Source organism: Artemia franciscana, chromosome 3 (genome assembly GCF_032884065.1).
Source record: "Artemia franciscana chromosome 3, ASM3288406v1, whole genome shotgun sequence".
Taxonomy (NCBI): domain Eukaryota; kingdom Metazoa; phylum Arthropoda; class Branchiopoda; order Anostraca; family Artemiidae; genus Artemia; species Artemia franciscana.
The window spans coordinates 8174950-8192652 of record NC_088865.1 but is presented as its reverse complement, the minus strand read 5'-3'; the positions used below and the strand labels follow the sequence as shown (position 1 = coordinate 8192652).

The 17703-nt window shown below is 31.3% G+C and overlaps 1 protein-coding gene across 1 annotated transcript in view; it reads left to right on the top strand.

Moving 5' to 3' along the window:
* LOC136024832 (facilitated trehalose transporter Tret1-like) overlaps positions 1-6585 on the top strand; it is a 222639-nt gene extending 216054 nt beyond the window's left edge. Inside the window, exon 6 of the mRNA XM_065700316.1 lies at positions 2680-6585. Within this exon, the coding sequence (XP_065556388.1) occupies positions 2680-3120 (441 nt within the window). The 3' untranslated portion in view covers positions 3121-6585. The remainder of the gene's footprint in view (positions 1-2679) is intronic.
* Positions 6586-17703: the final 11118 nt, after the last annotated feature.

The following is a 17703-nucleotide window of genomic DNA, read 5'->3' as shown; positions in this document are numbered from 1 at the left end:
AATTTCCCAAGGCTTTGAGAGTACGGTGTTTGAAAGTAAGTTCCAATCTATTGTTAAGAAGACCAAGTCACCACGACCAGAATTACAGTGATAAATAATTTGTTGAAAGAGTCTGGAGGAATAAGAAGATAAATCTTAGAACTATAGTTAAGACATTTGAATCCAAGGTAATAATACTGTCAAGCATATTCAAGTGGGGTGCAGAGAAGTCTGAATATGGTTTTAAGAGAAACAAGAAATTCAAGAATTTTAGTGAACCTATGAATGTAATGGGGTGCGGGGGGGGGGGCATATATACATGGATTTGCCCTAGGTGGCCTGGTGATGTGAACAGTGGTAAGCAGCTTTATGTTAAAATAAAACCTAGGTCCAGAATTAGAAAAATTTGATTAAAAGAATTTCATAATAAATAAAAAGTATGGACAGAAGATATTGGATTTTTTTCAAAATAGTCTTAATAAATACATTTTAACACGATTTCCTTCTCTTTTTGAAACTTGTCGAATAACCTCTTATTCATGATTTTCTACAATTAGGAAACGTATTTTCAAGAGGTTTTGAAACAGACAAAAATATATATTTACAGGGAAAAAATTTTCCGTGGCATTTTATTTGGCCAAGAAAGGTTTATTGCTTCTGATGTAAAAATAATACATTTTAGCCCCTATTCAAATCGATTGTTTTGTTTTTTCTTACTTACACGCTGTCATTTAAAATAATAATTTCATTTTTGAAATAATCATATTCGTTATTAATCATTTATTAACGAATGATTAAAATAATCATTTCGTTAATAAATCTATCTTCCAATGTTAGAAGTTTTGGAAGTTTCTGTGATTATGCAATGACCCAAAGAGTAGGAAATGTCATCTAGCGTTAGGCATTATTTGGCAATTTTTTCGGCATTTAAGAAGGAAAAATTCGTTTAACTGGTGTAATTGGTAAAATTAGCGTAGTAATAAGTGTTGCATCTCAGTTTCTGAAAGAATTGCGATTACGAAACTTGAAAAAATGTAAAAGAAATACCAAACGCTATATGGCGTGAATGGTTTTATTTGTATGCAATAGTGCCTGTCTCTTTTCTTGTAAGTTACCCTCTAAGTTATACTCTTTGCAATGCTCATCCATGGACTTAACTTGGGAGAGAAGGAGTAGATGTCAACGTTCCTCAAAAGCCATCTATATGTCTCAAAAGTGTTTTTAAATTTTAGTAGATTTTAAGTTAAGCTAGATTTATTTACATTCATAACCGTGCTTTTATGCACAAGCAACAGGAATATTATTTTAAATGATTTTGCAAAGAACTATAGGTGAATCTGAAACCAAAAAACCTATTCAAATTTTTTGTTTGTTGAGAAATTCAAATTTGAGGAAACCAGACAAAATAACTCTGCAGTAAACCAAAAATTTTAAGATTCTTACTAGTAAAGGCTTGACTTCTTAATAACATTAAATAAAAAAAACAAGTTTTTTTAACTGAAAGTAAGGAGCGACATTAAAACTTAAAACGGACAGAAATTACTTCGTATATGAAAGAGGCTGCTTCCTCATCAGCGCCCCGTTCTTTACGCTAAAGTTTGACTCTTTCTCTCAATTCTTCTTTTTAAAACAGTAAAAAGCCGTAGAATAAATAGTTAAAATTACTAAAAATACTTTAGCGTAAAGAGCGAGGTATTAGAAGGAGGTGAGCCCCTCATATGGGTAATAATTTCTGTTTGTTTTAAGTTTTATTGCTGTTCCTTACTTCCAACTGAAAAAGCTTTTTCACATTTATTTTTTAATTTTTTTTTTAATAATGCTAGTTAATCCTGCTCTCCCTTCATGGAAATTTTCTTCTCCCATGACAAATTCTCGATGGAAAGTTCCCCCAGCATATCCCACTCTTCTCAACCCCTCCCCCCAACCACAAAAATCCTCCTGAAAACGCCTGTATACGTCCCAATAACCATTACTATATGTAAGCACAGGTCAAAGTTTGTAACTTGTTGCCCCTCCCACGGAGACAGTGGGGGAGTAAGTCGTCCCCAAAGACATAGTTATAAGGTTTTTCGACTACGCTGAATAAAATTGCTATCTCAGAATTTTGATCCGTTGACTTTGGGAAAATAATTAGCGTGGGAGGGGGCCTAGGGGCCCTCCAATTTTTTTGGTCACTTAAAAAGGGCACTAGAACTTCTTATTTCCGTTAGAATGAGCCCTCTTGCAACATTCTAGGACAACTGGGTCGATACGATCACCCCTGGGAAAAAAAATAAAAATAAAAAAATAAACACGCATCCTTCTGGCAAAAAATGTAAAATTCCACATTTTTGTAGATAGGACCTCGAAACTTCTACAGTAGGGTTCTCTGATACGCTGAATTTGATGGTGTGATTTTGTTAAGATTCTATGACTTTTAGGGGGTGTTTCCCCCTATTTTCTAAAATAACGCAAATTTTCTCAGGCTCGTTACTTTTGATGGGTAAGACTAAACTTGATGAAACTTATATATTTAAAACCAGCATTAAAATGCGATTCTTTTGATGTAGCTATTGGTATCAAAATTTCATTTTTTAGAGTTTTGGTTACTATTGAGCCGGGTCGCTCCTTACTACAGTTCGTTACCACGAACTGTTTGATAAACAGTTGTTCGAGTATTACTTAAAACGCCCAATTTTTTATTTTAATTTTTTATTTCAGGACACATACGGACCAGATTCAGTTGAAAATATTTCCTGGCTACCTTTCGCATCCCTGGTAGTTTTTTATACTTCCTACGCTGTTGGATATTCTTCTGTTCCCTTTATTATGCTTGCAGAATTATCACCAGTCCGGTATAGAGATATCATGGGATCAATTGGCTATTTTGTTAATAGTTTACTTATCTTCGTCGTTGTTAGGACATTTCCAGAGCTCCAAAAAAGCATTGGTGACCATGGTGCGTTTTGGCTATATGCCTGTATTCTTGCAGTTGGAGCAGTTTTTATCATTGTGTTTGTTCCTGAAACAAAAGGAAAAACCTTGGAGGATATTGAATATTTCTTTAAAAAGAGCCTTGATCAGGAACTTGAACTTGATTCAGTAGACAAAAACGGTATTTACAACCCTGTGTGTCCAAATGTATTCAGTACGGATAATTAGAAAAAATAAACAACAACTATAATTTATTAGGAATATTTTTATTTAATCAGTCGGAGAGTCTTACACACAATAGACTGCACTCCATAAGAACAACTCCACAACTTATGATTTCAATATTCTGTAACACACAAATCTCCGTGTAGTGTTTTCGCTGATGCAGTGTATTTTTTTTTTTTTCCTACATTCTGGCATTTGTACAACCCTGTTATTTTTTTTACTGTTTATTGTTGTTTATTTACACCGTTCATTATCTGTTTATAAATTTTATTTACATTATTTAAACTGTTTATTTTGCACTTTTTATTGGCCATTGGTTTTCTACTATAATGTGAAATTTAACTTAACAAAATAACCAAGACCCACTATTTATCAGGGAAATAATTTGTTCATGCGTTTGTGGTCTTTTATCAGCTATATTTGTGTAACGCAAATCGTAAAGTCCCTTATCTGCGCTACCGGGTCTGTTTTACAGTTTGTGCTCTACACTATTTCGTCCTTATACTCATATTGTATTTATATGTTTTAGGGAGGAAAATCAGAAACACAGTTAGGAATAGTAGCAAAAGTAGTTTAAGTTCAACAGAAAAGATAATAGATTTCTACGTGAAATTTCTGACTGATTGATATTACGAGAATAAAAGAAGACTTAGGAAAATAGAGAAGAAATCAAAGGGTGGATTAGGCAGATGGGAAAAAGAGACTTTGCATAAAACTGCTTGGGATCCGAAATTCCGGAATCCGGAAGAAATTGAGAAGAAGCAGCCAGCCTAATTTTGTCCCAAGGCAGAAGTCGGAGTTTAATTATCAATAATAATAATACAAAAAAAAAAATGCTAAAAAGAAATGCCTAGAGCATTTTAAGATTATCTTATACTGTGATGAAGCTGTACAAAATGATATAGACAAGAATTAAATTGTTTTAACAATTTGAAAGTGAAGGAAAATTTATTTTGAGAGGAAGAGTTAGCGACAGTACAGAACTATCGAAAAAAAAAGGTTTCAGATGTTATAGTATGGCAAATGAGCTTTTGAAATTCAAAAATTTAATCAGGTCAATAGTCTTACCTACCTGAGTAGTATTATTAATGAATAAATGTATATAATACCCATCAATCGAAAAACCGATGGAGCACAAAAAAACAAAAAAGCACTAGACACTAATTCATCTAACACCAACAAAACAAAAACCCTGCAAACAGAAATAGATGTCGACTACTGCTGTAAAATATTGGTCCTCGGGTGGATCTTGACAGACGAATTATATCGGTCAATCTGCGACAGAATCGCTTTTTCGGGTTGGTAACTCTGTATTGGGGCAGAACATACCTATTGCTTGTCTACAGTGGTAAACCCAGCAAAACTTTTGCATACTTGTAGTGCAGTAAACGCAATTTCAGTTTATCTGTAGCCGCAGAATGTGCCAAAATGGGCTAAGATACAAATAATGAGGCAAAATCATAGCTTTTTACACCTGGGCCAACAGATGATGATCAAACTTCCGCTTACTTGCCACTATACAGCTATATGTAAAAGAGGACCGCTTCCGAAAATGAAAAAGCAGTAGCCCCCGTGTCTCTGGTATTGACTGTCCAATAGGGAGGCCCAGATAGACAATATCATCTGCGATCTCAACAATAGAATCACTAAGTGTGATGCTCCAACCAGCATCAGATTTCGAGTTAAAAAGCAGTACTTCAGACTTTTCAGGACCAGCTTAGGTTCAGTACATTATCTGCAGAACCAATAAAAGACTAAACAATACCATGCAAAATATAAGTCATAAGTGACTCTTATTGTGGCCTTACAATACTGTTATTTCAAACGTTGAATTTAGAATGGAATTTCGGTTTTTTAAACCAGTATAAACAAGCAGTTTTTAAACCAGTATAAACAAGAAGATAACAATAAAGAATTATTCAGTCTTCCATAATCGTTGCAATCAGACTGATAACGTTATACAGTTAATCCCTTTCACCTGATATTTTGAAGAGAAAAATTTTCATTGGGTATCTCATTGGGAAATACCCTTTTTGGTATCTTACTGGGTAAAAATCGATAAAATAACAAATTCCTGAATTGACGTCCCCGATTTAATGACTTTGTTTTAATGCCTTTGTCTTTGATGTTATTACATGTAATTTGATATTGTTAGACTTTACTAGAGACTAGACTAGATGTATCAGACATAGAAGTTAAAGAAATGAATGTAAGTATAGAAGTTTGTTAGCAGTCCGCATTGGTGTTGTCGCAATTGATGGTCTAGGTTTTTGAACTCCACATCTTATCAAGTTTGACAGTTCAGGTGTTGGTTCCAAAGAATCATCATTTATAGTACCTCTAACCGCAAGTGTTCGTTTTTGGATGTTCTAAAAAACATAATATAATACAAAGAACTATTGCGTTGGAAACTCAAAAATCTTATTTATGCTATGCATAACATCATATAAGAAAATACGTGTATGATGCCACATCTCATAGGAAACGCTTATACGATGTTCTAACATATTACATGACGTCATTTCCAAAAACCAAAATTGTGGCTCTTAACCAATTTTCTCAGACTTCTGACTTATCTTGATCATTTTTTATGTGAGACTATCCCAAGATATCATTTTTACCAAAAACATATGCAGCCGTTTTCGAGGACCTACATACAAACACAAATATTGCTCACTTAAAAAGATAGTATATAATTGCAAAGAGAAATAAAAGCTAGTAGAGGCTTGAAGAAAAGAACAATCTAGAGAGTAAATATAAACTTGAATTTCAAAAACAAGTACGTAAGAATGAATTAAATATACAAAAACAAAGAGAAATAAAAAGTCAGTCGAAGTATGTAGAAAAGCATAATTAAGACAGTAAACATATAGATGAATTCCAAACATAAAAATGAAAGAAAGTATTAAAAATATAGTTACAAATATAAATTTAAAGTCATTCAAAATAAGATGAAAAGAATAATCAAGACAGTAAATACAGACATGAATTTGAAACAATAGAACGTAAGATCGTACTAAACATATAATTATAAAGAGACATAAAAAGTCAGTCGATGTATGAAGAAAAAAAATAATAAAGACAGCAAATACATACATGAATTTCAAACATAAGAACGTTAGGACGTTTTAAACATATAATTACAAAGAGAAACACAAATTCAGCAGAAGTAGGAAGAATAGAATACTCAAGACAGTAAATATTTACTTGAATTTCAAACATAAGAATGTGGGAACGTATTAAAAATACACTTACAAAGAGAAATAAAAAGTCTGTCAAGTATGAAGAAAAGAATAGTCAAGCCAGTAAATATATTCATGAATTTCAAACGTAAGAATGTACTACACATATATTTACAAAAAGAATTAAAAAGTCAGTCGAGTTATGAAGAAAAGAATAATCAAGACATCAAATATATAAAATCAAATTAAAATTATAAATTAAATATATATAAAACTAGCTGTTGGTGCGGCGCTTCGTTCCCTCCAAGCCCACCCCCCCCCCCACACGCGTAAGTCGTTACGCAACATATTTGTTACGCGCCATTGAAGTTGTGTCACTGTGTCCCACCTGTAAATAAATAAATAAATATATATATATATATATATATATATATATATATATATATGTATATATATATATATATATATATATATATATATATATATATATATATCATGAAAAGAGAAATCACCAATGCTACAGCACAAACACAAAAAAAAAAAAAAAAAAAAAAAAGAGACAGAAGGAGAAAAGGAAGACTGTTTTCCTAAATAAGTGATTAATATAGACCAGCACTTGAATGAGGCCTTAACCCTACTCATCCATACAATCACATAGGTAAAACAGCATAGCCACACACAATCAACCATAAAGAATCATCCATGGACAGGCAGTCATGTCGTCAATAAGTATAAGTCGTCATTTACCAAACAATAGAAAAAATAATAACATAGACAAATAATTCAGAGGCAACACCCAACATAAGGGCTCATCAGGAGAATACACTGGCCTATATAGGGTTTCGCCACTCTAAATTCTCTACCCAGCACAGTGTTGTGGCTACCACAGAATATCCATGGCATCCCCACGTCAGGTATCACCCCCAAAATACATGTCCATGAAAAAAAAAAAACAGCAAATGTAAAACAACCAAGTAAAACCAAAACTAGTTTATCCTGTTAATATATCCCTCCCTTTAGCAACAATAGGTAAACTAAATATTATAAATTTTACCAAATCACAAATATTAACAAATTGCAAAAAACCTGGATGAACTAAACAATTATAGAATTCATCTTTACCATGTGGCTAATTTTTTAGAAAATCCGCTCAATTAGAAACACAATTCAAAATAAATGGCGCTGTAACAACAATTCTCGAACCTCCAAAATTAGTTAAAAATTTCTTTAAGTATTTCTAGATAATTCTTCTGATATTTATTTAAAAGTTTGTTATAATGAAAACTAAATTTTTTAAATTGCCAAGCTAATTTATTTGCAGAAAAACCTCTTGATATCAATTTTTGGCTTAAGATTTTACATCTATTTTTAAAATCAATATAATTACTACAAATCCTTGCATAACGAAGTAACTGTGAGAAAAACGCTGAATATGTGATATTTGAGTGTATATTACTTTCAGGGAATGGGAAACTAATCACTTCAAAATCAAAATCATCCGTTTTATTATACATTTTAAAACTTAATTTATTATTATCACAAATATTAATATTTAAATCTAAGAAATGATCTTCATGACCAGCGCCATGACTAGGCTCAAGAATAAGCTCTGATGGATATATATCTTTAGAAATATCAATGAAATCCTTACAATTTAAGACCAAAATATCATCTAAATATCTTTTATTATTTGACAAAGCATGTTTTAAATTAATTGGATTATACTTATCCATCATATATTTATATTCTAGTTGACTTAAAAACAAGTCAGCTATAAATGGGCTGGCATTCCCCCCCATGGGAATTCCCATAATTTGCTTGTACAAATCACCCCCAAATCTTATATAAGTATTATATAAAACAAATTCCAATAACTCAAAAATCATATCCAAGCTGTAACATCTCAAGATAACTGTAGTATTAAAGCAGTTTGTCCATAGAGCTTTTTTATTATAAATGTCTATTTTTAAGAACCTTTTACTAGATAAGAGGAAAGATTTCTTGATAACAGTTTTTAAATTATCAAACACTACATTAAGTGATAAATTAGTATACATTGTCGCAAAATCGAAAGACTCAATTCTTTTAGCTGAAACCATTGTTAAAGAATCTATCACCTGCAGTGAATTATTAACACTCCAATATGGATTAAAATTCGAAAATTTTTTAATACCAGAACAATAGGTTTTAAGTTTATTTACAATTTCCTTTAAAATTAAAGAGAGGTCAGTAGCAGCAATGCGGGTTGGACATTTAGCTGCTCCAGAATAAACCGTGGTTTAGGGGGATTCTTATGAAATTTTACAGTCCAATTTAGGAAAGGGAACTTTTTATCATTGTCATTTATTTTAATATTAAAATTTTTAAAAAGTATTTCTTCAGTCTTTCCAATTAAATTCTCATCCTCTATATTTACCTTTTCGTAAACATTAGTTGTGCATAACTCCCTTTTTAAGATATCACAATACAGCTTCTGACAAATTATGGCAAAATTATTATTAGCTTTATCCACTGGCACAATTACAAATTCATTCTTTAGATTAGCAATTGCTTGTTTAATCTTCGCATTATAAAATAATGATTTAGTGTTACTATTTTTTAAGTTAGAATATATTTTATTTCTTACTCTACTAATAATTAAATTCTTCCAACTTTGAAAACTCTCTTTATTTTTATCCTCTTTCTTACACCACTTATCAATAAATAAATCAAAATCATTTTCCAAGCCATCAAGAACACTCGATGGTTTCAGATGATGAGAAAGACGGAAATTAGCCCCTTTATTCATTATAATTTGAAGATCATCTTGCTTTATTATTGACAAGTCCCCTGTTATAACATGTTTGTAAGTAGGATTTACAAATGGGCCAAGTTGCTTACAATTACAAACCGGTTTCCAATTTATATCACTATCTATTTTTTTAGTATTAAATTATAATTAAAAATAATTTGCCCAATAGTTTTTGAAAATTTATAAGTTAAAACTGGACTATCATTATAATTTAAATTACTAGGAAGGGCCTGTTTCACATGCCGCTGATTTAAAATTTCTGGTAAATTAATATCTTCAATCTGCTTACAAGTAAAATTAATAGGTAAATATAATCTGTTATCCTTATTACTAATCTTATCGAACTTTTTCTTTTTTGAAATAAATTTCGTTTTAGTTAGAATGCAAATTGTATCACATATTACTTTAAAGTTATAATCAAGAGCTGTATTATTCTTAACAATCCAGAAAAGTTTGATTAAATTCCTCTTGGATAAATTATTTAGACACTTTATTACAGAAATCATACCCCTAGATTCAAGTAGCTGGCATAGTTCTATAGAAAGTATATGTACATCTAATTCATTTTTTCTATTATTTTTCCTATGTCCTCTCGATCGTTTATTACGTTTAGTAGGACAGGTAAAAGAAGGATGGTCCATAAAACCATCAATACATTTAACAACAACATGAGACATGTCACCATATTTTGCTACACGATCATTTAGCCCAAAAGGATAAGCTGTACCAAGAGTATGGATCCAGAAATCCTCCTGTTTACGTAGTCTATTATTCTTCTCTTCTTTATTTAAATTTTCTAAATCTAAATTTTCTAAAATACTGACAGTTATATCTGATATGGAACATTTACCATTATTACAATGTTGAACTAGATAGTTATTAGTTTTTTCATTATTAACTGTTGTCTTATGTCCAGAAAATCTTTTATATATATTACTAGCTGTTGGGGTGGCGCTTCGCGCCACCCCAAGCCCCCCCGCGCGCGTAAGTCGTTACGCGCCATAATAGTTACGTGCCATTGTAGTTGTGTCCCTATGTCCCACCTGTGAATATAGATAGATATATATATATATATATATATATATATATATATATATATATATATATATATATATATATATATATATATATATATATATATATATATATATATATATATATATATATATATATATATATATATATATATGGTTTTAACTATGTAAAACTTGCGAATATACAACATTCTTTGCTGTCCCATTGTCTTTGCATATAAATAGATTGTCAGGTTTACCGACTCTTGAACATGCAACATATAATGGTCCATGGGAAAACAATCTGTATTCAGATCTATACCTCATGATTCTAATGATTGCCCTTGAGCTTTGTTGATGGTGATTGCTAATCGACCATTCCCTGTCCCGGTGTCCCGGTCGTCATTTATATCCCCCTGTTTCCCCCGGTGTCCCCGTTGTAGTTGTGTCCCTGTGTCCCGGTCGTCATTTATATTCCCTGTGTCCCGGTCGTCATTTGTATCCCGGTGTCCCGGTCTGTATATACATTCGTTTTTTAGTTTTGTTTTTCTCCTTTATTTTTTTCCTTTTTTTTTCTTTTTTAGTTTATTTAGATTTTTAGATTTTTTAGTTTTTTTATTAGTTTTTAGTTTTTTTTTCTTTTTAGTTTTTTTGTAGTTTTTACCTTCTTTTTAGTTTTGTTAGTTTTTTTTTTACTTATGTCCTGGTCGTCATTTATACTCCCTGTGTCCCGGTGCTTTGTTGATTGCAAATCGAACATTCCTTTTGTCCTGGTCGCTTTCTCTTTGAGTGTCGTCATTTATTTTTTTCTTTTTTAGTTCTTTTAGTTTTTACCTTTTTTAGTTTTTTTTAGTTTTTTAGATGAAAATTTTTTTTAGTTTTTTCCTTTTTTCTTTTTAGTTTTTTATTGGTTTTTACCTTTATTTTAGCTTATTTTTCAGTTTTTTCCTTTTTTTTAGTTTTTTTTTTATTTTTTATTTTTTTTAGTTTTTTACCTTTTTTTAGTTTTTTTATTTTTTTTAGTTTTTTAGCTTTTTTACTTTTTTTATTAGTTTTTAGTTTTTTTTGTAGTTTTTGCCTTTTTTTAGTTTTTTCAGTTTTTTTTTAGTTTTTTATTGGTTTTTACCTTTATTTTAGCTTATTTTTCAGTTTTTTCATTTTTTTTAGTTTTTTTTTAGTTTTTAGTTTTTTTAGTTTTTTACCTTTTTTTAGTTTTTTTAGTTTTTTTAGTTTTTTAGCTTTTTTATTTTTTTTATTAGTTTTTAGTTTTTTTGTAGTTTTTGCCTTTTTTTAGTTTTTTAGCTTTTTTATTAGTTTTTAGTTTTTTTGTAGTTTTTGCCTTTTTTTAGTTTTTTCTTTTTAGTTTTTTTGTAGTTTTTACCTTCTTTTTAGTTTTGTTAGTTTTTTTTTTTACTTATGTCCTGGTCGTCATTTATACTCCCTGTGTCCCGGTGCTTTGTTGATTGCTAATCGAACATTCCTTTTGTCCTGGTCGCTTTCTCTTTGAGTGTCGTCATTTATTTTTTTCTTTTTTAGTTCTTTTAGTTTTTACCTTTTTTAGTTTTTTTTAGTTTTTTAGATGAAAATTTTTTTTAGTTTTTTCCTTTTTTTCTTTTTAGTTTTTTATTGGTTTTTACCTTTATTTTAGCTTATTTTTCAGTTTTTTCCTTTTTTTTAGTTTTTTTTTATTTTTTTTTAGTTTTTTACCTTTTTTTAGTTTTTTTAGTTTTTTTAGTTTTTTAGCTTTTTTACTTTTTTTATTAGTTTTTAGTTTTTTTTGTAGTTTTTTGCCTTTTTTTAGTTTTTTCAGTTTTTTTTTTAGTTTTTTATTGGTTTTTACCTTTATTTTAGCTTATTTTTCAGTTTTTTCCTTTTTTTTATTTTTTTTTAGTTTTTAGTTTTTTTAGTTTTTTACCTTTTTTTAGTTTTTTTAGTTTTTTAGCTTTTTTATTTTTTTTATTAGTTTTTAGTTTTTTTTGTAGTTTTTGCCTTTTTTTAGTTTTTTTAGTTTTTTAGCTTTTTATTAGTTTTTAGTTTTTTTGTAGTTTTTGCCTTTTTTTAGTTTTTTAGCTTTTTTATTTTTTTTATTAGTTTTTAGTTTTTTTTGTAGTTTTTGCCTTTTTTTTAGTTTTTTCAGTTTTGACGTCACCTGATCCAGTTTTTTCAGGTGACGTCACCTGATCCACAGATCCACACACAGACAACTTATTTTTATATATATAGATTAGTTGTTTCCCCCACATATTGTAGGCAGCATTTATTACATTCTAATAGGTAAATTACATTGGTTGTTCTACAATTAACATTACCACGTAACTTGCATGCAAAATTTTTATTATACAATGTACTTTTAACAGAAGTCCGTGGGACAAAATGATCTTGGCAAAGAAAACAACGACTTTTACACTTACTAACTTTCAAAAAATCGTTCCGAGTTCCGAGGCTAATATTTGTGTTTTGTTGCATAAAAAGTTATTGAAAATAAATCCAAAACAAACCAACATCCAAATCAAAATCCAACAATCAAAGTCCAAAAAACATGCCAAGGTCAATAGGTCAATAGGTCAATAAATACATAAACAAAAAGATGAAAGAACATGAAATTTGCATAAGTGCCATCTCACCAATAATTAACAATATCAGGTTAAAAACCTGGACCAGGGTAAAGGTCTGTCGGGGAGAAAACTAAAAAAAAAATTTCTCCACCAGCACTGGATCCAACCTGGAACAATATATGTATATATATATATATATATATATATATATATATATATATATATATATATATATATATATATATATATATATATATATATATATATATATATATATATATATATATATATATATATATATATATATATATATATATATATATATATATATATATATATATATATATATATATATATATATATACTAGCTGTTGGGGTGGCGCTTCGCGCCACCCCAACACCTAGTTGGTGGGGCACTTGGCGCCCCCCAAAGCCCCCCCGCGCGCGTAAGTCGTTACGCGCCATAATAGTTACGCGCCATTGTAGTTGTGTCCCTGTGTCCCACCTGTGAATATATATATAGATTTATATATGTGTTTCAGACTAGGTAAAAATTGCGAATATACAACATTCTTGGCTTTCCCATTGTCTGTGCATATACAAAGCCGTATGTACTTATAATGACGTCATATGCAAACGCTCTTTGAACAAACAAACAAACATGCATATACACAACTCGTTTTTATATAGATAGATAGATAGATAGATACAATACAAATTAACTGCGTAAAAATCGCGAATATACAACATTCTGCGCTGTCCAATTGTCGCTGCATATAAATAGATTGTCAGGTTTACCGACCCTCGAACATGCAACGTACAATTGTTCATGGGAAAAACAATCAGTATTAAGATCTATACCACATTTTTCTAATGATTGACCTTGAGCTTTGTTAATGGTGATTGCAAATGCTAATCGAATTGGGAATTGCAATCTTTTAAATTGAAAAGGCAGATCCGTTGGAATCATGGGAATGCGAGGAATAAGAACAGCCTCACCCTCAAAAGGCCCTGTCAAGATTGTGGCCTCTATTAGGTTTTCCGTTGTTTTTTTACGGCAAGTCGCGTGCCATTGCAAAGCTTTGGTGGGTTGATATTTCTTAAAAGTATTATTGGTACGCCTATTTTAGTTGTAGCACGTGTGGTGGAAACCCTGAAAGATCCAAGGAATTTAAAAATTCAGATGGAAAATTAACCGCTTCATTTGGTTCCAAAACTGTATCGACTGACTTGTAAAGGACTGCCTGGTCTCGAACCTCTTTGTTGCACGTTGGTTTCCAAGAAATAAACACGTTGACCGTTCTGTAAATGTACCGCTAAGTGAACAAATGCTGGACTACGTTCATGTATCGGAAATGAAAGAATTCGCCAAACAGCTTCATTACTGCTTATGTATCTTCCAGCATGATATTGTACGATTTCGTCGATATCTTTGATTTCGGGCTGCAAGCCAAAAAAATGCCATGTCACTGCCTTTGTTGACGTATTTACATATGTATTTGATTGCCTTTACGGAGTTACAGTATTCAACGTTTATGTGTGCATTAAATGTTTTTGATAATAATGGGGATTATGGAACAACCCACTGGTTATCTACTTCGATGGTGGTACCGTTACGCTTCTTTATTATTGCTGTTTTACCGCCATCTTCAGTAGATCTTCTTCTATATTGTGGGTAATCATAATTGCCAGTAATTGTGTTGGATACTAAAATTCGAGGATATTGCTTTGTGCACCTTCCTTTGGCCATGCATGGTGAATTTTCGTTCAGTGCACCGCAAGGTCCATGTATCATATTTTTTACAATAATATCATGTAACCCCTTATCGACATTTTCATCAGGTATTTCAGCGGAAATCACATCATCAATTTCGTTCGAAGTAATTTTTTTATGTAGCCAGATTAGTATATGTGCGTGTGGCAAACCTCGTTTTTGCCATTCCACTGAGTACATCCAGCATCGCACTACCCAAACACTTCAAGTTTAACTATGTAGTTTATTAGCGATTTCAACTTTTGCCGGAAGACACGGGCCGTAATGTCATGTCTATGAACCGCCGAGTGTCCTTGAAGTAAAAACTGCAGTATCTCGTCCCAAGATTGATTACATGTAAATGTAATAAATAAATCTTGACGACCATAGAGACGAACATACGCAATAGCATCTTGAGCATATTCATGCATATGACGGGGACTGCCAGCATATGACGAAGGTAAAATTATTAATCTTCCAACGTTTGTGGTATTACCGTCATTTATAACTGCATCTCGCAAATGAATGTATTGTTCAGAGCGGAGCTTGGTCTGATTCAGGCGGATATATAGCAAACGTTCTGATTCAATTTTAGCATACATATCAACGACGAATTGGTGAAACAATTCACGGCATTTTAAAATATAATTTTCTTCATCCTGCCGAATCATTAGTCTATAGGAATAATAATGCATTGTACTGCATTTCTTATTCATTTCTTTGTTAGTGGCTGGATTCATCAATTTAATATTAAAGTGATAGCCGTCGGCTCCATCCCAAAAAATGATAGGATATTGTAGGGCATCGTAGCATCGATGAATTTCAGCAATTCTTAACAACTGAGCTTTTCGCTTATGAAGAATAATATATCGAGGTAAAAACTGATCATCGACCATAACGATTGCCACTTCGTCGATGGTTGAAGCATTGTATCTACGCACATGTTGGCCAGGAGACGTTTTGTCAGCGGAAATAACAATTTTATGCGTATCAGTAGGCATCAAATCGATGGCTGTTTTGAACAGACGAACTAAATTATTATTTTCGTGGAAAAGATGTTGCAATTGGGAAACGATTGTCCTTTCAACGTTGGGAGAAATTTCGCAACGTGCATTCAATTCAGAATTTCTATCACTGATGAAGTACAATTGTAAAAATTTATGATTCTCGCCTGAGAATGGTAGAGGGACCCTGCTCTATGATAAATTTGCCCTTTTACTCTGAAAGTAGACATAAAGTGATCGGGATCTTCGATTTGGGCTCCAAACGACGTCATTTGGAAACATGAGTTATATTTTCTGATTTGTTTCAAAAAACGCTTAGATTCTGACGTAGTTCCAGTAAGTAAAGTATTCAATGGCTCTGGTGGTGCAGCCAATAGAGGAAGTTTAACTTTTCCTGAGGCGCAACACATTCCCACTGTTTCACCATTGAATTTCAAGGCCTTCCAATAGGGACAAATTTTAGACATAGTCCCGATTTGAACACATCTACTCAAGCTATAATCATCGATATTTAGCAGCAAGTCTGCTTTTGTGTTGCTCTGGTAGTTCCTCGGCACGCTTTCTGTTCTTTCTTTCTCTATCAGCCTCAAGCCTGTTTCCTTGCTGTTCTTTTGATTCCTCGGCACGCTTTCTTTTCTGACTTTCTCTATCAGCAGCAAGTTTTTTGGCATAGACTCTTTGAGCATCTTCCTCGGCTGTTGCCATTGTAAGTTCATCAGTCATTTTAAAGTTAAACATTAATAGATTTCTATGTGAACGCATGTCTTATATATCTGTAATGACGTCACCGTCATAACAAAAATGACGACAACTAACTTCATGACGTCAGTCAACACACAAACATGACGTCACCTGACAGACACATCCACCGACAACTTATTTATATATATATATATATATATATATATATATATATATATATATATATATATATATATATATATATATATATATATATATATATATATATATATATATATATATATATATATATATATATATATATGTAATGAAAAGAGAAATCACCAATGCAACAGCACAAACACATAAAAAAAAAAAATAAATAAAAAAAAAAAAAAAAATAAAACACAGGAAAGGGACAGAAGGAGAAAAGGAAGACTGTTTTCCTAAATTATATATATATATATATATATATATATATATATATATATATATATATATATATATATATATATATATATATATATATATATATATATATATATATATATATATATATATATATATATATATATATATATATACATATATATATATATATATATATATATATATATATATATATATATATATATATATATATATATATATATATATATATATATATATATATATATATATATATATATATATCTATCTATATATATATATATATATATATATATATATATATATATATATATATATATGTTTTTAACTACGTAAGACTTGCGAATATACAACATTCTTTGCTGTCCCATTGTCTGTGCATATAAATAGATTGTCAGGTTTACCGACTCTTGAACATGCAACATATAATTTTCCATGGGAAAAACAATCTGTATTCAGATCTAAAGCGCATTTTTCTAATGATTGCCCTTGAGCTTTGTTGATGGTGATTGCTAATCGAATATTCCCTGTGTCCCCGTCGTCATTTATATATCCCCCCTTTGACCTTCCGGCGTCCCTTTTGTAGTTTTGTCCCTGTGTCCCGGTGTCCCGGTCGTCATTTGTGTCCTGGTGTCCCAGTCTGTAACGCCATAAAGTCTTCAATGGCTCTTGTGGTGCAGCCAGTTTAGGAAGTTTAACTTTTCCTAAGGCGCAAAACATTCCCATTGTTTCTCCATTAAATTTCAAGGCCTTGCAATAGGGACAAATTTAGACATAGTCCTGATTTGAACACATCTACTCAAGCTATAATCATCGACTGGGCTATACCTGAATGCCATGCGATAATTTTGACGTTGCTCTTGTGATTCCTCGGCACGCTTTTGAGCCGCAAGCCTGTTTTCACGTTGTTCTTGTGATTCCTCGACAGGCTTTCTTTTGGCATTATCTCTTTGAGCCGCAAGCCTGTTTTCACGTTGTTCTTTTGATTCCTTGGCATGATTTTTTTCGGTAATTTCTCTTTGAGCATCAAGCCTGTTTTCACGTTGTTCTTGTGATTCCTTGGCATACTTTCGCGTTGCTCTCGTGGTTCCTCGACACGCTTTCGTTGCCGTAAATTCCTTCTAAAGCTCAACATTTTCTAATAAACCTCAAGATTTTGGATTTCTGTTTTAAGGTTT